This window comes from Lepisosteus oculatus, chromosome 3 (genome assembly GCF_040954835.1).
Source record: "Lepisosteus oculatus isolate fLepOcu1 chromosome 3, fLepOcu1.hap2, whole genome shotgun sequence".
In the NCBI taxonomy this organism is placed as follows: Eukaryota; Metazoa; Chordata; class Actinopteri; order Semionotiformes; family Lepisosteidae; genus Lepisosteus; species Lepisosteus oculatus.
In genome coordinates, this window is record NC_090698.1 from 38,470,437 (window position 1) to 38,491,149 (window position 20,713).

At 34.2% G+C, this 20,713-nt stretch overlaps 1 protein-coding gene across 4 annotated transcripts in view; it reads left to right on the top strand.

Moving 5' to 3' along the window:
* Window positions 1–20,713, top strand: part of arl15a (ADP-ribosylation factor-like 15a) — a 232,326-nt gene that overhangs the window by 112,521 nt on the left and 99,092 nt on the right. For all 4 annotated transcript variants that reach the window (XM_015365070.2, XM_069187152.1, XM_015365078.2 and 1 more), the window contains exon 4: window positions 4,978–5,186. In XM_015365070.2, the coding sequence (XP_015220556.1) occupies window positions 4,978–5,186 (209 nt within the window). The remainder of the gene's footprint in view (window positions 1–4,977; window positions 5,187–20,713) is intronic.

The window sequence follows — 20,713 nt, forward strand, 5'->3', positions numbered from 1 at the left end:
GAACTGCCCTAAAATAAGGCTTTTCTGGAAGGAGTTACATGAGGCCCTGGAAACTATATTTGAAAAGAATGTACCCTTTACATTTGAGGCTTTATACTTTGGTAAACTGGATTTTGTTTGGAGGGGAAGTGATGAATATTTATTTGGAATCCTTATATCAGCAGGGAAGAAAGCTATAACAAGAAAGTGGCTTCTCACAGATCTACCAACAATGAATGATTGGATTGAATTAATAAAGGAAATATATATAATGGAAAAAATAACATTTTCACTAAAATTACAAATGAAATAAATTGTCAAATATTGGTCTAGATGGGTTCAGTACATACTGTACATCTTCCTTCTTTTGAATGTATATAGTTCTGTTAAAAAATTATATAATTGTAAAAAATAGGGGGACAAACAGGAATTTGTACCTGTGATGTAAGGCTGAATAATGGTTGTTCATATGTAAAATGGTTTTGTTTTGTTCTCTAAAATAAAAAAAATAAAAAATAATAATATCTAGTAACATCACTAGGATTAAGAGGTCCAATTCAGAATTAAATGATTTCTCCAGACCTGCTTTTTGCAGCTGTTTGGAAGATTAGCCTTTACTTTGAATATGCTATGGAAACTGCTGGTGACTAGACTTTTATCAGTGTATGATTTAATGGATGTGGTATATATTCAGATTAATAAAATCAATGATAAAATTAGTCATATTTCAGCCATGCCTAATTTAGATCAGTAAAGGAAAAAACATTTTTTTTCATGAAAGCAACTACAGATTTGTAGATACAAGATTGTTGTAACTGTAGATACAGTACAATAAAGTACTGCAGATTTGTTTTATAGTTAAGAATATGGGATGTAGTTTGCAATTTATAGCTGGAATAGTCTGATATAATGGAGTGAAGAATGCAATACAGTATAAGACCAGGCTTGTAAGTACAGTAAGTCATACGTTTTACTGTCCAACAGAACTAGTCTGTTCATGGGTCTGTTAAAGGCATATGAATAAAATCAAAGAAGGATTTGAGAAAGTTTTCAAGTGTTTTTACTGTTATGATTGGCATTTATTAGGGCTCTTCCATCAAAACTTTCATCTGTATTTTCTTTTGAACAGTGTATATCAAAGCTTTGTTAGGACAGTGACCAAAAAGAAAAAAGGGTAACATATTTTTGCAGAAACCTAATATATACATCAAGAAGAATACATACTATGTGTACAGACATTAGTTTTGTTGCCATAATGACATTTCTCCCATATGCCTGGAACTTATTTTAGCAGAGGCTAAATTATTATGAAACCTACAACATAAAACCTACTGTACGTTTTACATTTGAATGCTCAGCTTTGTTAATGAGTGGTCTATTATTCTAAAATAAAATAACTAAAATGAAAATTATATTGTATGCAAATAACTGCACACTATATTTGTCTAAGCCTTTTTCCTTGTTTCTTTATTAGTAACCAGTAGGTGGCAATAAGTAGAAGCAAAGAAATTTACATTGCAGGACAGAATGTTTATTTGCATATACTGTAATCAAACAGTTTTTACTTTTTTATTATTGGAGCAAAATCTCTGATAAAGGCCATTTTTAGTTTTTTTTTAAGTTGAAATAGAGGTATAAAGCAAAATTGGAATATTACCACTCAGGTATAAGCTATATTAAATGTATTTTATTTTTACAGTATACCCGTGTTTTATTACATTTATCTGCGAACAATGTATACATTACTGAGCACACCGGGTGACATTTAAACTGAATTAAACAGCAGATTTATAGAAAAAATACAACTTTTGTGTGCTATTAATCACAGTCCTATTTTCTGTTGAATTTTCATTTCAAATTTGAACATTTCTGACAAAGAAAGGCACAAAACAATTCATCCTCATCCTTAGAGTGTTGGTCTCTTGTTTGAATTACTGTACTTCCACTAACAAATTGTTTGCGCTCACATCTTAATAAGCAAGCTGCTTAGTAAAACCCTATGTTCTCAATAGATATCCTTAGATATCCAGATCTTGGACAACACTATTATGTACAGTAACTTTCAAAATTTGTTCTACAGGAAAAACTAAACATTTAGGTACTGTACAGTATTAATAGGCATAGAGATTATATGTGTTTTGTTCAAATCCAGGCCTATATGTTTGTTTTAACTATGGCAGAGTAAATGGGAACTACAGTTGCCACTGCAAATGCAAGGATGAAAGGTAAAAAGAAATGAGACTGTATAGTCTCTGAATATCAGTACTTATACAAATGCACAGTATGTTTCCAGTTCACCTTTTGTGTAGATGTGTATGTAACATTTTGATGTCTAAATTCAAGAAACTATCAGGACTGTATGATAAATCTTAAAATAACATCCACTTTATATAACCTTTAATTAATAAAAATGCTCTCATATTAAAAAGGATGTGATTTATTCCTATATGGTTTAAAATAAACCATCTGCTTTATCTTTTTATCTAAGAACCAGTGAATTCAGGTTTCCCATGACGGAAAAGGTTTGATGATTGCTCTTAACTTATAGTTTATGGCAACATAACATGGAATTGAATCATCTTTGCCTCTTTAATAGCCTCTGCTTGAACTCTAATCACTCTGCTGATGTGTAGAAGAAATCATAAAGTACTTTTTAAACTGTAAACGACATGTCTTGCTGTTTGTCAGTGTGGAAAAACTACAGTAGGAGGGGTTTCTTTCATATCAGATTGGGGCGCCTGATGGCAAGGTACTGTAGTACATTTAATTAAAAGCTTTCTCAAATTAATTTTTGAATAAAGTCATATCTACACCATTTTCTGTAGGACATGAAGCATTGAGACTTTACTGGGATTTAACACTGGGTTCAAAGAAGACAACACAGTCATTCAATTGGATTTTGAGGATCAACATAAACGGATCCTAAAATGATTCATAGATTTGTTTAAAACGGTTGTTTTCAGCGTGAAGTTTTTAATAATGAGTTTGCTCGCATACTGTAACAGCACAGTAATCTTTGCACTGTGCATATGCTTAAATCTAACAGTTGCAGGTAGTTCAAGCTCAGATGGGATAAGGAAGTAATAATAAAAGCTTCATAGATTAAATTAGAAATGAATAAAAATATTCCTAGAAAACACTGAGTTACTTGCCAATGCGAGCAAGAGTTAAAAGCTTGTAGTAAAATAAATGATTCTGATAATTGAATACATTTGAAAATTTGAAAATTAAATTAATCCATTTCTTAAGCCTGGACCTTGATTCATCTATTGAGTCCATTGGATCATGGAAGACCATGTAAATGAGAAAATGAGTCCCATCTGAAGTGAGGTTATTTAAAAATAAAATAAAAATACTAAACATCTCATATAGTTGAAGTGCAAATAGACCCCTTTAAAATTGGAGATATTTTATGTTGGCATTTTTTAACTGCTGGAATTAAAGATGTGCAAAGATTAACATTGTAATGAGCGATACCATAGTATGGGGTTTACTACTAAGGCAAAGAAAACAAAAGCTATGTGAATTAAAACAATTTTAAAATTAGAATGTTTTAGAGACATTCTCAGAGAACTCCTTTGTTTGCTCTAAATGGGCATTGGTCAATTTTACAGCTGATTTAGTTGAATATACATGTCTGTTATTGCACCCAGTTATAGAATACCTATAGATGAAGCTTGTGACACTGAAGGAAGATCCATTTGGTATTAGAAATAAAATACCATTCTTCACCAGGTAATACATTTTAATCAAAGAATCTTCATTTACAGGGTAACTGTCAGAGGCAAATTGGAAGTAAGAAATCCCACACCTAGCAGAGTAGTGTTAAACATTTTACTGCATCTTGACTAAATTTAAGTTGCATAGCCCATTGCTCTGCAAGACATGGAATGGTTTGAAACTAGCAGGGAGGACAATTAAAGGGTGGTTTATTTTATTCTACAGAAAAAGTTAGATACAAAATGCAAAGAATTTGTGAGACCTGAAAGGTTGGTCAGTTTAGGTTATTAAATATGCAGAACTTTAGTGTGATGATTGTGACCTCTAGCTTCCATTTATTAATAGAATATTTAATAATATGAACATTAAGTTAAGTTTTGAATGGAATATGATTCTAAAAGTTGACACTGCTAGACTGAAGATTGAAGATTGAAAAGAAACCTTTTAAGTGTGGGAACTGTTTGCAAATCACACGAAGAGTGGCACTTGTCCTAATAGAGACGCAGAATTGGATGTCCAATCCACATTGAATATTTTTATACAGTATATGAACTGACTACAGAAGTGAAACCACTCATGATTCCATCTCAGCAGTGATACGGTCATGAATGACATACAGTATATGATCAGTTAAGATAACATGAAGAATATGTGTTGGCCATTGGAAAAGCCTAAAAATGTACTGCAATGTTGAAGCACGCTTCATGTCATATAATGACACGACATATAATAATCATGCAAAATAATTAACAGTAATGTGAGTTTCTTGTTTTTGATTACAAAAATTTGTTGAAGGTTGTAGTGTAGATTTTGTTGACCTTCAAAAGAAGTGCATTGAAATCCAAAGTAGCCTCATGTTGAAGCTCTATTATTATATAGATAGTTTTGCATTTTCTCGCACTTTAAAACATAATCATTCTTGGAAGAAATTTAAAACAAATAAAAACAAATTTAGTACAAACAAATGGGTTTTTCTGCCTTGACGTACAAAAGCAAATTCAGCCATGCAGTCCTATATAACCTCTAGCAGTTGTTTTTCAAAACATTTATGGCAGGTTTCAACTTTTGTTTCTGTACTGTATCTCTGTATAATTTTTGCATTTGTATTTATGTTTAATAATTATTTTTTGGAGCAAGGACAGGTGCCTATATGTTGACTTTGGCTTCTACTGTATATCCATGGGTTTCCAACAATTAGCAAACCCAAATGAAAAATGTCTGTCTTGTATTAATCATGAGGTGATTAAAGAAATTATTTTTTGCCTTTTTTTTTTCAAGGTGCTGACAATATCAAGAAATACTGGAGTCGCTATTACCAGGGGTCACAGGGGGTTATATTTGTACTAGACAGCGCTTCTTCCGAAGAGGACCTAGAGATTGCCAGGAATGAACTGCACTCAGCCCTCCAGCACCCCCAACTCTGCACATTGCCGTTTTTAATACTGGCCAACCATCAGGACAAGCCAGCAGCTCGCTCTTTACAAGAGGTAAGTTTCCAAACCAAATATAGATATTAACAATTTCCGAACCCCATTTCTCTTTTTTTACTTTCTCTTCAGTGAGGAATCACACAGTTTCAACTTTACAGTGTGAGCTACTGGAGATTGCCAGTCCAACTGTACACATTCTGAAGTGTTTGTGTGGAAAGAGTACAGGGGGATCATCCTCAGTTTTTATTATCATGAGATTGGTGTGATGTTCTTTGTCTTCTGCCTGCGTCACAGTATGTCATAGTTTATCCTAACACCACCTCTGCTGGGCTATATGAAAAGAAAATGAAATAAAAATAAACAAAATGTGACATTAGTTTGAATAATGAAATCTTTCCACACATTGAAGAAATCCAGGAAGCAAGTGACTCAATCATTAAGGGAATAGAAAGTAAGTATCTTTTAGCTTCAAGAAAACAATAAATTCAAGCTTTCTTTTATCCATTTAACATCTTTCCTGTAAAACTAAACTTTACACACCCATACTAGTTAGCAGAGGTGTTCTTCTTTTTTGAATCAAAGATATTGCAAGGATAGTAAAGAGAAATTAAGCATTGAAAGACCATCGTGGAAAGAAATCTGGAGCTGGTATAATGAATTGTACAGTAGGACAAATGTGTAGGATCTATGCACTTTGTTTTTCTTGCCATTTAGTCAAAACTAAACCTAATTTTCATACCGAAGTTTTTTTTTGTGAGTGTTATGATTCCATAGTCTCATTGTTTTTGAGTAGGTTCAATATTTAGTTCCATTCATAATTTATTCAACTTGGCTTTGAATGTGGTATTCGTATTGGTACTCCTGGGTTGTTCTATGAACCACTTTGTTAAATGTATTGAACAGTGTGGTTTAAAACTTTACAGAGGGCCTCCCAAATTTGCCAAGCACCACAATAAATTAGCCATTTTAACAAGTTTTGTCGACTTGCTTAACTTAGGTCTTAGTGTGTGATTTTTACTTATCTGCCTTTTATGTCTGTTGAAGCCAGAATAAATCCAGGGTTGTTTTTTTGCAATTGTACATAGAATGTATACATAGTATTTATCATGACTTTACCACTATTTTTAGTCCAGATGTTTTGTGTTTATTGCTAACATTAACAATGAGATCTCTTACTTTAGATGTACATATTCGACACCTTTGATGAACAGCAGATACTGGAAATTTTTCAATAGTGTTGTTTTACTTAAGAGCACATCTTTATCCTTGGCACCTGGGTTTCTTTATTTATAAAAACATGTTTAAATAAAGATGTCTGCTTCAGAGGTTTTTTTTCTTTTATTTGGAGGAAATAATGTCATCATGCACTAAGTTGGTGGAACGTTAAAGAAATAATTAGGTAGCACAGAACAAAGCTGTGGCTCACTTTGTTTACTCCCTGAATCGAGGATTGCTTTTTATTTCAGCAAATGCATTTTCTATTCAAATTATTATTTTTGCACAAGAAAAGACTTTCATGTTATTAGTATATGATTCCCCGACATGTCTTCCTATGTACTATAATTATCAGACATATTGCAATGAATAGACTGGGTGTTCACTCCTCGAGCAATTTCAGAAATGTATAACATGTCATACTTAAATTATTTCTTTTGTCACCAGGTTTCATTTGAAAGATGCATTTGAAAGATGAATGCAGTGCATGCATGTGTTAGTCTCAGAAATTAGGTGGCATCGTTAGAAATTTATTTGTCAGGTTTCTATTTTTTTTTAGGGGAAGTATATTAGATTTGCAGTGCTAGTGAGAACAAGAAAAATGGGCATTTGCTGTTGCCCTGTTTTTAAAATGTATTTTGCAACGCATATTCTCTAATTTGCATAAAATAGAACCTCCAGATTTTCAGTGTGTGTTGTGTAGACATGGCCTCATATTAGCAGGATGGAGAATTGGTTTTGATGTTCAGACAGAAGAAACTGTCTGTGGTGCAGACAACAGATCCACTATTGTTTAGATTTGGACTGTAGAAGAGATCTGTCTGAAAGGTGATTTGGCTACATGATAATACAGTAGTTGAAGTAGCACGCACTTCTTGGGTGGTTAATTGCACTTGCTAATGCTTTCTCTCTCAGTACTCATGCGACATTTGGGTAAAAGCAACACATGCCTTCTCATTTATTTTTTGCTTCCGTAAATCATCGATTCGTGTGGCAATTACTGTAGAAACTGGTGCCGAGGACATGGTATAATGTTGCTGAAGTAAAGCAGGAAGCTACTGTTCTCTGCTGTCTTCTTCTGGTGTTAATGACTATTATGTAACTTGTAATCAAATTAATCATAGGTAATGACAAAGTGCAGAGTAACTGCTAACTGCTGAAACTTTGTCAAAGAGAGTATGCATCATAATAAGATGCTACACAGCAGCAGAGTATTGCTAGTACAAAGCATTTTTAAAAAGGTAAAAAACAACTAATTGTAAGTCTACTTAAAGTGAGTTTTTGGCAGAGGTTGCTGATATGCTCATAAGTATCTGCTAAATAGTTAAAAATGTCTTTTAAAGTATCAGTTTTTCTAACTTATCATTGATAGTTGTTGCTTTTTGTTATACTAAATAAAACGGATTTATTAATAAAAGACAGTTAAGAAATGTAATGTGAAAAATGTAATGGCTTGTGTGATTCACACAATATACAGCATCATAACAGGTAAAATAAAACACTGACAACAAAAAGGGTATTTACTAAGCCCTGTTACACCAATTTTCCTGCTTTGCAAAGTACATAACAAAAAACCTGTTGTTGCGAGACTGCATTGCCATCAAGGGATTTGTGTAAGCACATTGAGATGCATGTAAGTTTTTTATTTTGAACCTTAATTTCATAATTCCACTTTAAAAGCCCCATAAAATGTTATGATAAGGCCATGTGAGGGGGAAATCAGAAGCCTTAATGTCTTGAATTATGTTGTTGTTACAGATACCCTGAGGTTATTTCAGGGTCTGTCCTGGTCATTTAAGGTAAACCCATTATAATACCTCTTTGATTCCCCTCATTAACTTAGCCCTTTAAAGCAGTTAAGTTGTAATTGCGTATTGTTCTGCTGTTAACTTGTGTGGCTTTTTGTGCAAAAAAGTCTGAGATACAAGTGTTTTCTTTGGGTACCACTTGCAAACATCTACTTACATATTGTACATCTGGAATATATGAGAACTTCAAGTTGCATATTTGGAAATAAATGCACTTTACTCATTAATATTGCTCAAGATTTGTGATCCACATTTTGAAACACTGGCCAACATTTTATGTTCAGGGAATTCAATTCCTATTTGGTAGTTTTTAACGTGTGTATGTATCTTAAAGGTTTAAATACAGTTTGTATTCCTGCATGTGTGTGCAATTATAGGACCAGTTCTACAGTATGTACATGACTGTGGCTCTTAACAAAGTTCAGATATTATAAGAAGTCTATGTATACAATAATATTATCACATTAATAGGCATTGTCTGCACTGCGTATGGTATATAGAAAATTGCAGTTTCTCTGAACTAGCTATTTGTCTTGAATTTTTGCTCTGTTTGACAGAAGAAAATCTCTGTTTAAAAGAAGTCTTCCTTCACAACATTTTCTATGTTTGTCTTAAATACTTGTACCTATATAGAGGTCTCAAGGAATTGTGGTTGAGTGGGATAACTACTCAATAATAATAATAATAATAATAATAATAATAATAATAATCACTGTAACAGAATGGCACCTGTTTGTTGTTGAGATTTATATGCTCAGTTTCACTTTAAAGCAGTTTTGTGAAATTATGCAGGCAAGGAACTGTTTTAGCACTGAGTGTGCGGTGGCTCGTATCCTGCGGCTGGCAGAGGAATCCTACTGTGTTGGGCCCCTGCCTAAGGCCCTTAAACCCAGCTGCTCCAGGGGCACCGTATAAATGGCTGATCCTGCGCTCTGACCCCAAGCTGCTCTCCCTGTCTGTGTGTCTCATGGAGAGTAAGTTGGGGTATGCGAAAAGACAAATTCCTAATACTCGAAATTGTATCTGGCCAATAAAGTGATCTTATTTGCATTTTCTGGTGACAAGAGTAAACCTTCAGCAAGGGGTTAATTGGACATTTCCTACTTCATTACATCTTAAGAAGATGCTTTCTTTGACAGAAATTAGTTTATTGAAAGAAGGTGCTTTACCAGTGAACACTGTTAAATAGCAGTGGATGTTTACCTAAGGTCACCTCTTCTTGAATTAGAATGCTTCATACAACTTTGAAAGTGACCTGAAAATACAGCTTTCTCCACAATAAAGAAGCAGAGGAGTGCTTAAATTATTCTTTTTCCATCGTTGTACTAAGGTTAGGGAATACAGGGATATCTGTTAATCAAGTAAAACCCAATGCGGTATAAATGATATCACAACTTGTAATTGTAGAATATTCTTTAACAGCAGACTTCTCTATATTTTATTATACTTAATAGTGGAAGTGTTTTGAGCATTTTCACCTTTTCTTTCACTAATTCACATATCAAAGCATATGTCAGTGTTGCGTGGTCATTGGTATATTGAAGATTAAAAATGATGATATGGCATGCATTCTACAATATTTGTTAATGTTATAAGTTAATGTTTTAGGAAATTGCGCTGTCCCAGAAATTTCCTTAATAGTTCCTTTTGAATTTTTTTGAATATTTGAAAATTATAATGCTCAGTGGTTTGTGTATCAAGACAGATGGTGAGATGTTTTTATTTGGAAGGTACAAAAAGATTTACTGTATTTCCTTTCTTGGAGCATAATTTTACCTTTGTAATTTAAGGAAGAGTCCCTTTCTAGACGCTTAATAAATATTTGTGAAAGACTGGTTTTAACACAATCTACATTTCTTCCAATTTGTTGATGAACAATTACTCTTACTAATTAGGAGAAAGCGGTACTGTTCTTATTGAAATTTGCAAAAGTTTGTGTAGATCAGCATGCACTAAAGATATAGTGAGTTTATTATTGTAACAAACAGCAAGTAATGAAGAAACAAAGCTACACATGTACTGTATTAGTTTATTGTGAAATAAAAAAAACACTACACAGTTATTTCCTGTTTCCTGTCTTGAATGGAATGTTTGCTTTATGTTATTATTCTATAGGATGGTTTTGCTGCTAATTTCTATGACAATGTCATATGCTGAGGGCATTTTGTGTCATGCTGTTCAAGTTTTTTTGCTGATTAATTTTGTGTATTTTAACTGGTACAATTTTCAAACCATTGCAAATTAATAATAATTAAATTGGAAGGGGAATAAGATGTAGCAAAACACATGATATTCTTTAAGCATATATTTATTTGAAAAATATTAAGTAATCAGAAACAGTTCAGATTGAAACTATATGGAGTGTAAGCTGCAAAATACTGAAAGACAGAAACCATTATCATTAACTGGAATACTGGATGATCAGTATCTTCTCTGAAGTTTGAGTCTTAGTCAGTGTATTTCTTGTACCAATCAAAAAATGTACTGTAAGAGTTCTACTGCATAATTAAAACTAGAAATTTTTAAACTTGCCAGCTGGTACTATAAGTAAATGTTCACTCTTTCCAGTATTTAAGAAGATCATCATTATCTGGGAAAGAAACAAATGGTTGGGAACTAGGTTTCATCATCAGGAATAGCCCTTTATTTGGCACAAGTACAAGACACTCAGCAGTAGAATAATAAATTATTGCTTGGCTCATTTAACGAGAGCATATATCTTCTGTTATTAACAGAGAAAGGCTAAAGCCATTGTGCTCTGCGGCTCTTCCTTCACATTCTTTGGCACAGATGTTAGCTCTTACTTACTAAAGAGCACTTACTAAAGAGTAAGTGCATTATATGAAATGAGTTGCAACCTAGTTTAGTGATAACAGATGACTATGTCAGTCATTCTCTAAATTTTTGGTGATGCACTGAAGTTTTAAAATGTTTGATTTACAGTAGCCATGACATAAGATATAATAAAACTGTAATGAAAATAAACTAAGCATCAAATACAGCAGACAGCAACATGACAGTATCTGGGAGTTTGACCTTTTATGTTTTGTACAAGATACTGTCACAAGTTGTGTGGAAATACTAATGGAAAACTGTTGGGAGCTACTTATTTTACTACAGCAATAATTCAGTACACAAAAAAGACATTTTCAGGAGTGGGCAATTCACTTGTTTTCAGAAACATACTTATCAAATATGCAAGGGTGAAAATATGTGCCACCATTTTTACAAGGGAAGAAAAAAAAGAAAAGTTTTTAAAAATGATAGGTTGGGGCAGCTCCACCACGATGACCTGAGAGATGCTCTTCACAGTCTTTACTGCATTGCACTGTGCTGTGTTTGCCACAGTATTTTACAGGCAGGATAAACTAAGTTTATGCAGTCTCAGAACTGTAATGAAAAGTAAACATCTAGTGATTACTTAGGCATATATTGTATATTAACATGTAACATATGATCATGTCAAATGTCAGCAACGTACTGGAGGTGAGTCAGAAATGGTTAAATAGTTTGATGTGTATACAGAGTTAAGCATTTCATTTTAAAAATAATTTTGTATTTATTTTCAATTTATATTCACATAGATTGGAATTGCCTTTGTTCTTTTTACATCTTGGCTCCCAGCAGCATACTGCATGGGGGCAATGAGGACAAGCAGATGAGCTGCTGTGATCTGGAACCTACAGTACCAATCAAGCCAGTCATATTGAGTTTTATCACCCTGCAAGCCCATCTTGTCAGAGCTCAGAAACGAAGCAAGGGTGGGCCTGGTCAGACCAAGCGCTCAGGCCAGTCAGAAAAGAGGGTGTGGAGCCCACTAAGCAAACAAGGTTACTACTGTAAGTGTAGCCCTGGTATGGGGTCCAGTGGTACTGTTCTGGAGAAAGTACCATCAATTGATTGAAACGGAAAATGCAGATCTTATGACACTGTTTGTATCATAAGATTGTATTATGATTATATTACTGTTCAATTTGGATCTTCCATTGTCTTGTCTGATGTTCCCTCTTCATTCAACAGCTGCAGCAGTCTCTCACTTCTTTATCTTATTTTCTGTGGAGTGTGGCTGTTGATGTACAATGAGTCATCATTGAGTCAACCAATTGGGTGCTGCATGCCAATGCTGGTTGAAGAGGATTCCCTCCTGTATGTAAAGTACTTTGGGATCCCTTGGCATGAAAACCGTTGTAGGAATGCAAGAATTATCTTTTGACATGATACAAGATAAACCTAATCAGCCAGGAGGATTAGCACAGAACTGGGGTGTGGCATTGCCCCACTGGCATCACTGCATTACAGCCATCTTATAGGCAGCTGGGAGGTGGCTGGAATTACCTTTTTGACAGAAGCTGAAAAGGTCAACTAATTGAAATCCCACCCCTGGCATTTGTCTGGCAGTGCTTAGTGATTTCACTTGTAGGATTCCTAGTCACAGAAACTATTTTTAAATATGTTTCAATTTAATCTACTGTATGAACATCTGGATATCTCATTCTGTTATATTTTGCATTAAATTGTTTCTGTCAGAGGCCTTCAGAAGACCATTACGGTACTCCTAAGTCATAATTTGTTTCTTTGAACTCTTCATTATATAAGTTAAACGGGTGTTCAACATGAAAAAGAAGTGGCTCTGTGGCTAAGGATCTGTGCCTGTGACTGGAAGGTTGTCGGTTCAAATCCCACAGCCGGCAGAGGAAACTTACTGCGTTGGGCCCCTGAGTAAGGCCCTTAACCCCAACTGCTCCAGGGGCACTGTACAATGGCTGGCCCTGCGCTCTGACCCTAAGCTTCTCTCCCTGGCTGTGTCTCATGGAGAGCAAGCTGGGGTATGCGAAAAGACAAATTCCTAATGCAAGAAATTGTATAAGGCTAATAAAGCAACATTATCATTACATTATTATTAAATACTTGAAAGAGTACAGCATCATTCTTTATGTGTATATACAGTAGATGTTCCCTTTTAAGGTTGCTTTTCTATATCTCATTTTAATTGCATTTATTCAAATTCTTGACACACTATGACATATTGTTCTTAACACATGACTGTTAGATTGTGTCTTTATTGTAAATCAAATATTCTCATTCATTCAATAGCTGAAGCAGTCTCTTTCTTCTTTATCTGATTTGCTGTGCAGTTTGGCTGCTGATTCATAACGGCTGCCATGTGTCACCCAAGTAGGTGCTATACTCACATATTTGTACATTTTTTTAAAAGAAAATCAGCCATATTGACCCAAGCTGTTCATGTTGATTGATTTTGTAATGCTGTCTGATAAACACACTTTTGAGAATTAGGGTATTTACTCTTTCCTAAGTCTGTTGTTTTGTGCATTCTGTCTGGAGGTGAGGAAATCAAAACATGCTCTTTGAGCTTGTGGGTGTTTAGTGGTAATGCAGGTTCCTGTAAGGACAGATGTCATTCCATGATTCTTTGAAAGCCTCACACTATATAAGGACAAATCTTATTTGTACAGTAGTTTTAAAAATCCTGATACTTTATGTTACTTTGTCAATAAATTGAATATTCATAATATTGTATTTTGTTATTTTAAAGCATTAGACAATCCATACAAAAATGAAAAATATAGACAGAATATCTTGTTGTACCTGGTTGTCCTTCAGAAAACCATCAAATTCTGTTTAAATTCAGTTTAATACTAACTATTTTTTCTAATTAGTATACTATAACTATATATGTTGGTGGATAAGCCTTTTGTTTTTTTTATCAAAATATTAAGATATTAAGCCATGTACTGCTTAATATAATTCTTCAATGGTCCATAATTAACGAATATCCCTTCTTTTTCAAAACATTTAATCAGGTTTTGAAATTAAATTGTCAGAAATTGTTCAGTTGTTCAGTTATCCTGTAGGTTTCTTTGTTGTGAACACAAAGCACTTTTTAACACTTCAATATAAATTCAGGTTTTACAAATATCGAGAATATAGAGAAGTATAGTGAAATGTATTCCCTTAATATAATGATGGCAGATCTGTCTGAAATGCATTGTGGCTTTGGACACTGTGTCTAGTTTTGAAGTATTTAGGCATCACTTTAGCAACATTTACTTGACTCTGTTGGGTTATAAATCCCTCACTGGACCTCTCTGTTGAGCATGTTTTCGGGGAACATGGGACAGAATTCCTTGTTGACATCAATCTCCTGCTGTTGGGGCCTAAGGAAGTGAGAGGAGAGAAGGGGGTTGCATGTTGATATAACACCTCAACAAAACAGGCCTGTTTGGATGTCTGCCTAATGGACTTATCCAAGATGTTTTTCATTTTATAAACTTTTCTAGTCATTTGTGTATGTTTGGGACTGTTCTTTTTTGAAGTTATCTTAGGATAAAGCAGATTATAACAGACATTAAATGTGCCGTAAAAACCCAGGCTTTGATGACTAATCTTTCAGAGAGAAAACATTAGTCAATGTTCCAAATGTTCCAAAATGTTTTAAGGTCATAGTGTAATTTTTAATGTCACTTATATGCTATTAATGAATTGATGACAGAATAGTGAAAAATTCAATACATAATGTAGAATTCATATTACTTTATGTATTTTTCACTGATACTTTATACTATATACATGACAAAAAATATTCTACATCTTTTGCTAATTTGTTTAAAAAAAAGAAAACTCTTAACTCTAAATTTAGTATCTAAAGAGGCCAATTTATATAAATGTATGTATTATAATGCAACAGAATGTTCAGGTAAAGATGAAGGGATTATGCCTTTAAGGATTAATCTTAATAGTGAAATTTAGAAATCTTTCTATTTCTACTGTATGTACACTGTAAAATTAAATTATGTGTCAAGATACCAAAGGACTGATTCAACGTGCATTTGTTGTGTTTTGGTGATACCTTTCATATTTATTGAGTAAAACCAATTTTATTTTTTATTTAATATTATGTTTTTTTTTTACATATATCAAAGAACAGAGATTGTAACTTTATTTCTTTTATTCAAGGTTATGTTGTCTGTATTCTTTAAATTGTCACTTAAATACATAGAATGCCCCTTCTCTGTCCAAAGTTTTTTAGGTTCAGGTTTGTATGATTTTAATTCCTCTCACAACAGAGCAATGGACCTGTTTTTATCATAATGGCTGGTTTACAGTAATAGGTGAGATAGTTCAATTAACTCTAGCAGCTGAATAAATTTGTAGCAGGCAGAAAGCTGTGTTGTGGTTGTAGCAGCTACCCTTTGTAATGGAGTTGCATACAGTCATTAATTTCTTGAGGATCATTTGGGCAGTCTACCACTTGTTGCTTGAGAACTATGGTTCTTGTGGTTGACCCCTCTGTTTAACCAGGGGATGTGCATGTGGTGAAAAAGGTGAAAGGGGGGCGTGTGTGTGTGGGGGGGACTGAGTGATGAAATGAATCTGTGCATCTGCACTGCGGAGCGATGAAATCACAGTTGGCTCACAGCCCTGTGGGTTAACCCTTGGCATCTAACTTGTAACATTCTAATTAGCTGGCTTGAGAATATTCCTTAGTGAGCAGTAAATGCAATGCCTGGGGGGTTAGGGATCCAAATGTACCTATGTTTATTAGAATATGTTTTTCATTTGTTGTTTTTCCTCTAATATATGTATATATCCTATCAAGAAAAAAACTTAAATACAATATACACAAAGTATTATACTGTATAAGAAACAATGTTTTTTAAAACTAAACTTTAGAAATTCTTACTTTTATTGTAATATATTCCTCTATATTCAGTAGTATCCAGTTCATATATATTTTGTAAAAACATTACTAGTTAAATTACCTTTTTTAATCCATCAATGCAAAAGCTCACAATATCATGTTTGCTTTTTTCTTTAGTCTTTCAGGTGACATTCATTTCAGCAGTCTTATAATTTCCATTTACTATATAACACTTAGTTTTCAAAATGGTGTTCTTCAAATTATGCTACTGTGGTCATTATGGTGGTGTTTATGTGACATTGATATTTATTCTGTAGATGTTGAATTTATATTTTAAGTTAACTTTCATAATACAACACATGGGCATACCAGAAGCATTTAGACATTAACAATGTGTTTAGACACAGTCATGCAGAGGTGATAAATGTGCAGTGTGCGTGACTTGCATTTCATTGGTTGTTCCAGTACGTGCAGTATAGTTAGGTGAATTTGAGTTTATTACAGGAGTTTATTAGAACAGTTGGGTAAACAATTGTGTCAGACAGACAGGAAACCAGCTTTACACTTTTGAAATAAGTGTGGCTTTGCCTGCTGTCCTCACTTCTTTGCTGCTATTGTTTTAACTTTTGGCCAAAAGCAAAGCAGGCTGCTCATTCGACTGCTTGCACCTTTGTTAGCCGATATAGATCCATTATTTTTTAAAAATCTGAAGAGTTATATTCCAAATGTTTTTAAAACCGCAAGATCGGCTTGGTATGAATAACAGACTGGAAGAGTATGGGGCATCATTTGCTCTTTCTATCCTTTATAATCATTCAACATGCTCATTCTGAAGGAAGTAGAAAAGGGAACAGCATTGTCATGTTCAATACAGCTGCCCATGCTTGCCAGCAATTGTTACATTTTCTAGACCTGGTCAGTACCTCATTGAGTCCTTATTGTGCTGTGTAACACTTTCTGTGGAGCATCTCTTGTAAGATTATTTACCTTGGACTGACTTTCTAAGCATTCCATAATAACATTCTTAGAGTCTTTCGACTGCGGTAGTAGTAATACAGAACTTCTCCTAGAATATGAAATCACCTTCCTTATTTGAGGGTCTGTTCTGTCTCTGGTGTGTAACTTGATCTCCACATTCCTGGTTATGTGGCAGCTGCATGCTCTAATCCCACGCGCATACTGATCCAGAAATCTCAGGTGCGTATGTGGCTTTGTGTGTGGTCTTTCGTTCCGCCCACTGTATAATTTAAATACAGCAAGATTACGGATGCACCCTCCAATAGCCAAATAAACATCTCCAGAGTTTGTATTTTGGTGTTATTACTGCATACACGCAACTGAGTATAAGTACAGTATTTAAAAACAGTCTGTATAATTATGATTGTAATGCTGTTTTAGAATTAAGTAATATTAACATTGTTGATCAAATAGAAAACTTCCATTTGAAAGGTCATTTTATACAGAATCATTACAGAGTTAAATCATTGACAAGTATGTGTTCATATAGTACAACTCTAGGTAGCAAGTAAGACAAATTCTTTACAAATCTATCTGAACTGCATAGGATTGGTACATGTATATCGTCAATTTTGTCTCAAACAGACGACATGAAATAGCAGGCTTGTTCATTTGATCTTGTTAAAATTATATCAGGATAGTTTTGGCACTTTTTGTAAATGATTGATGAATGTGAATAATTAAAAGGACGTTTTGAATCGCTTTGAATTGCAAGTGGAAAGTTTAAGGTTGGATTTCAGTTTCAGTGCATACATGCAGCTGTCAAACATTTCAAATATTGCTCCTTCATCCCCTCATTAGTTCTGCAATTGGAATTAGACTCTATAAAATCTACAGTGGCTACAGATTTTACTGGCTTAAATCTACACTACGCTGGCAAAAAGTACATAAACCGAATTATTCAAATCTGGTGGAGAACTGCTATTGTGTACGTAAGAGCTGGGTATGTTAGGGGACCTCCAGGTTAGAAACATAATATGGGGTGACATTTCACGGGTTCTATGTTCTGTGGACCCGTGATACTGGTTCACGAAGTACGAGTTAGTACCATCCTGTTAGGCAATTGAAGCCGCTGGTCTTGGAACAACTTCACCCATGGGATTTGCCTGCAGTGGTGAAGAAAGCAGCAGGCACTCTTCCCTCCTGAAGAGAGAAATTTAACTGTGGGGGATGAACAAAGACTTTGGTAGGTATTTCATTCTTTTTTTACTAAGATACATGCACACCATAAACCCCCAAAATCATAAGTAAAAGCTATCCTTGTGTGCAAAATTGTTGACTAAATTTGAATTCCACAAGGGGAATATAAAACTATGTTTTTACTTGGGATTTCAAAATCTAACTAGACTCCAACTTCCTTGGAGGATTTCATTCCAAAGTTTTAACCTGTACAAAGAAAAAAAAATAACTGAAGTTTACAAGTTTAAGACAATCTCAGTCTTTCCTCAGGGTTGGAGCAACACACTTGTGGCATTTTGAACCCTCTTGAATGGAAGCAAATCATACCATAATCAAATATCATAATATTTCCCCATAATACACTGAATCAATCACTGAAGAATCGAAACCTAAATGACACCCTGGAGTAAAGAATGGAAAGATTCAGCTGTCCCATGAATGCAGATGGCACAGTACAGCAGTCACCAAGCAGTTCACAATGAAAGACACAAAGTGCACAATTACTTTTTTTTTCCATTATGAGTTTTGCACCTTATACACAAAGACCTTTAACTTGTCTTGTCCCTTGAATTATTACTCTCTTTTATACTTCTTGATATTGTACAGTAGATGTTGTTAACGAAAAGGAGAATTGCATGCAGGAAAAAATCAAAGGCACACTCTAAAAACCTCCTTGGATATGGGACATCATCTCATGGTGTTCTGATAAGAGCATACTTGATTATTTTCCTGTTTGAGGCATGAAATATTAAAATGTATGTACCTCTGTATTTTAATTTTTATGAATGAACATTAGTTTTTTAAGTACTTATAGCAGGTCAGTTGAAAGGGAGACTTACCTATGTAAGATATCTTTCCACAGCTTCATAATTATTCAGTCCAAGTAGCTTCATTGGACATTAATTCCATGCAGCCCCATTGTCAAGGAGTGGCAATGCTACATGAGCAGCATAGAGCGCACAACAAAAATGTGGCAAACATTCCTATGCAGACCTTCTTAATTTAGCAGCTTAATTTATAATGGGTTAAGGTTATTTTTTGCAGGTCTGAATGCACAAAGTGGGGCATTTCTGCAAGAATACCCATTTCTAAAAAAGCCACACTCTTTTCTTCTGCATAACTCCAGCATTCTTGCTTCCAGACTCTAGGTCAGAGCTTGTGTAACAAGTGAGTATACATAACGTCTTCCTCTGGCTTTTAAGAACACTTCATTTGTGTGTTAACCAAGAAGAGACCCCTAAAAGTTTAGGAGTTTAAAGAATGGTGGTTGTACAGTCATGTAGAACAGGTTTCATCAGCTATTGTCTGGCTAATCTCTCTAGTTTAAGAAACCAATGTGTGCAGAGAAATTCTCAGATATAGTGCTTGCTCTGTTTTACTATTACTCTTATTTATATCACTAGAGAGGCAACTACAGTCCTTTCCATAGTGCAGCAAATGTGTTTCAGTCTTGACACATATACAGTATATATTTTAAATAAATATATCTGCATATATATATTATATCATTAACTATTCATGGTCCATATTTCAATCAGTTGCTCTGCTTTGCCTAGAAATTGTAGGATACAGTGATGAATTCAATTTTTGCTTGAAACACTTCCACTACTGATTGTGGTATTGTATTCTTGTTTTATATATACTGTAGATCTATTATCTGTAATGCAAATGTAAATTTTCAGTATTTACAAGAATCCACCTGGATTTTCACGATTTCTAAAAAAAACTCCAAACATATTGGTTATGAAAGTCACTTTGTACTGTCCTAAACTTGTACGCACCTGATTGCTTTCTCTTGACAGGGTAGGTTCACGGTTTGGCAATTATGTTTATTCAAAATGTCTGTTAGGTGCTGTTACCCAGACTGCAGGTCCCTCAAGTTTCTCCATTACTACTTAAACCACAACTCAAATATTTCATTCTAGTTTAATGCTCTGAGGAATAATGTGATACAAATAGTCTGAAAGACAAGGCAGGGTTGTTTAGATCAGTGGACTATCAGCTAATGAATATGGAGGCTATAGAGACTAAATATAGATACTGAGATGTATTAAACAAAATGATTTTTCATACTTCCGTTAGCCATGAGATTCGTTTTTTTCTTTTTCATTTAATTTACTTTTTGACCAATTTAAAGATGTTGCAAAGTAACTACAGGATTCGCCTCAGCTACAGTATGTTTGTTTCACTGCATTAATTTTGTTACTGATTGTATCAAATTTTTTCATACTCCTCTTGTGGCGGTGATGTTAGTTGTCTCAGTCACCCAGTATAACAGAATGTAGAGGGAATCCCCATAAACATCTCTTTTAATTCAAGGAATCTCCAATAAGAGCTTTATGGCTTCATTTCAGAATAAATATATTAGGAGTGATATTTAGTAATAGCTATAAAAAGAGAATAGATTAAGCAATGTAATGTCAGAAACTTGGCATGTGCTACCAGTCATGGAAGAAAAAGTATTTTATGAATATGACTTCAGGTACTGGATTATAAACTGAGCTCTGTCTTGCCCTACAGCTGAATGCTGTGTGATAATTAATAGAAACATGTATTAACTATACTGGGTCTGACAGTCTGGGTTTTTTTGTCTGAGATCACCCTAAAATATTTAGACTGATCTCATGTGCCAGTAATGCTTAATTGAGATGCACATGGATACTTCTGCTGGAACAGTTAACAATAATAAGAATAAAAAACTAATG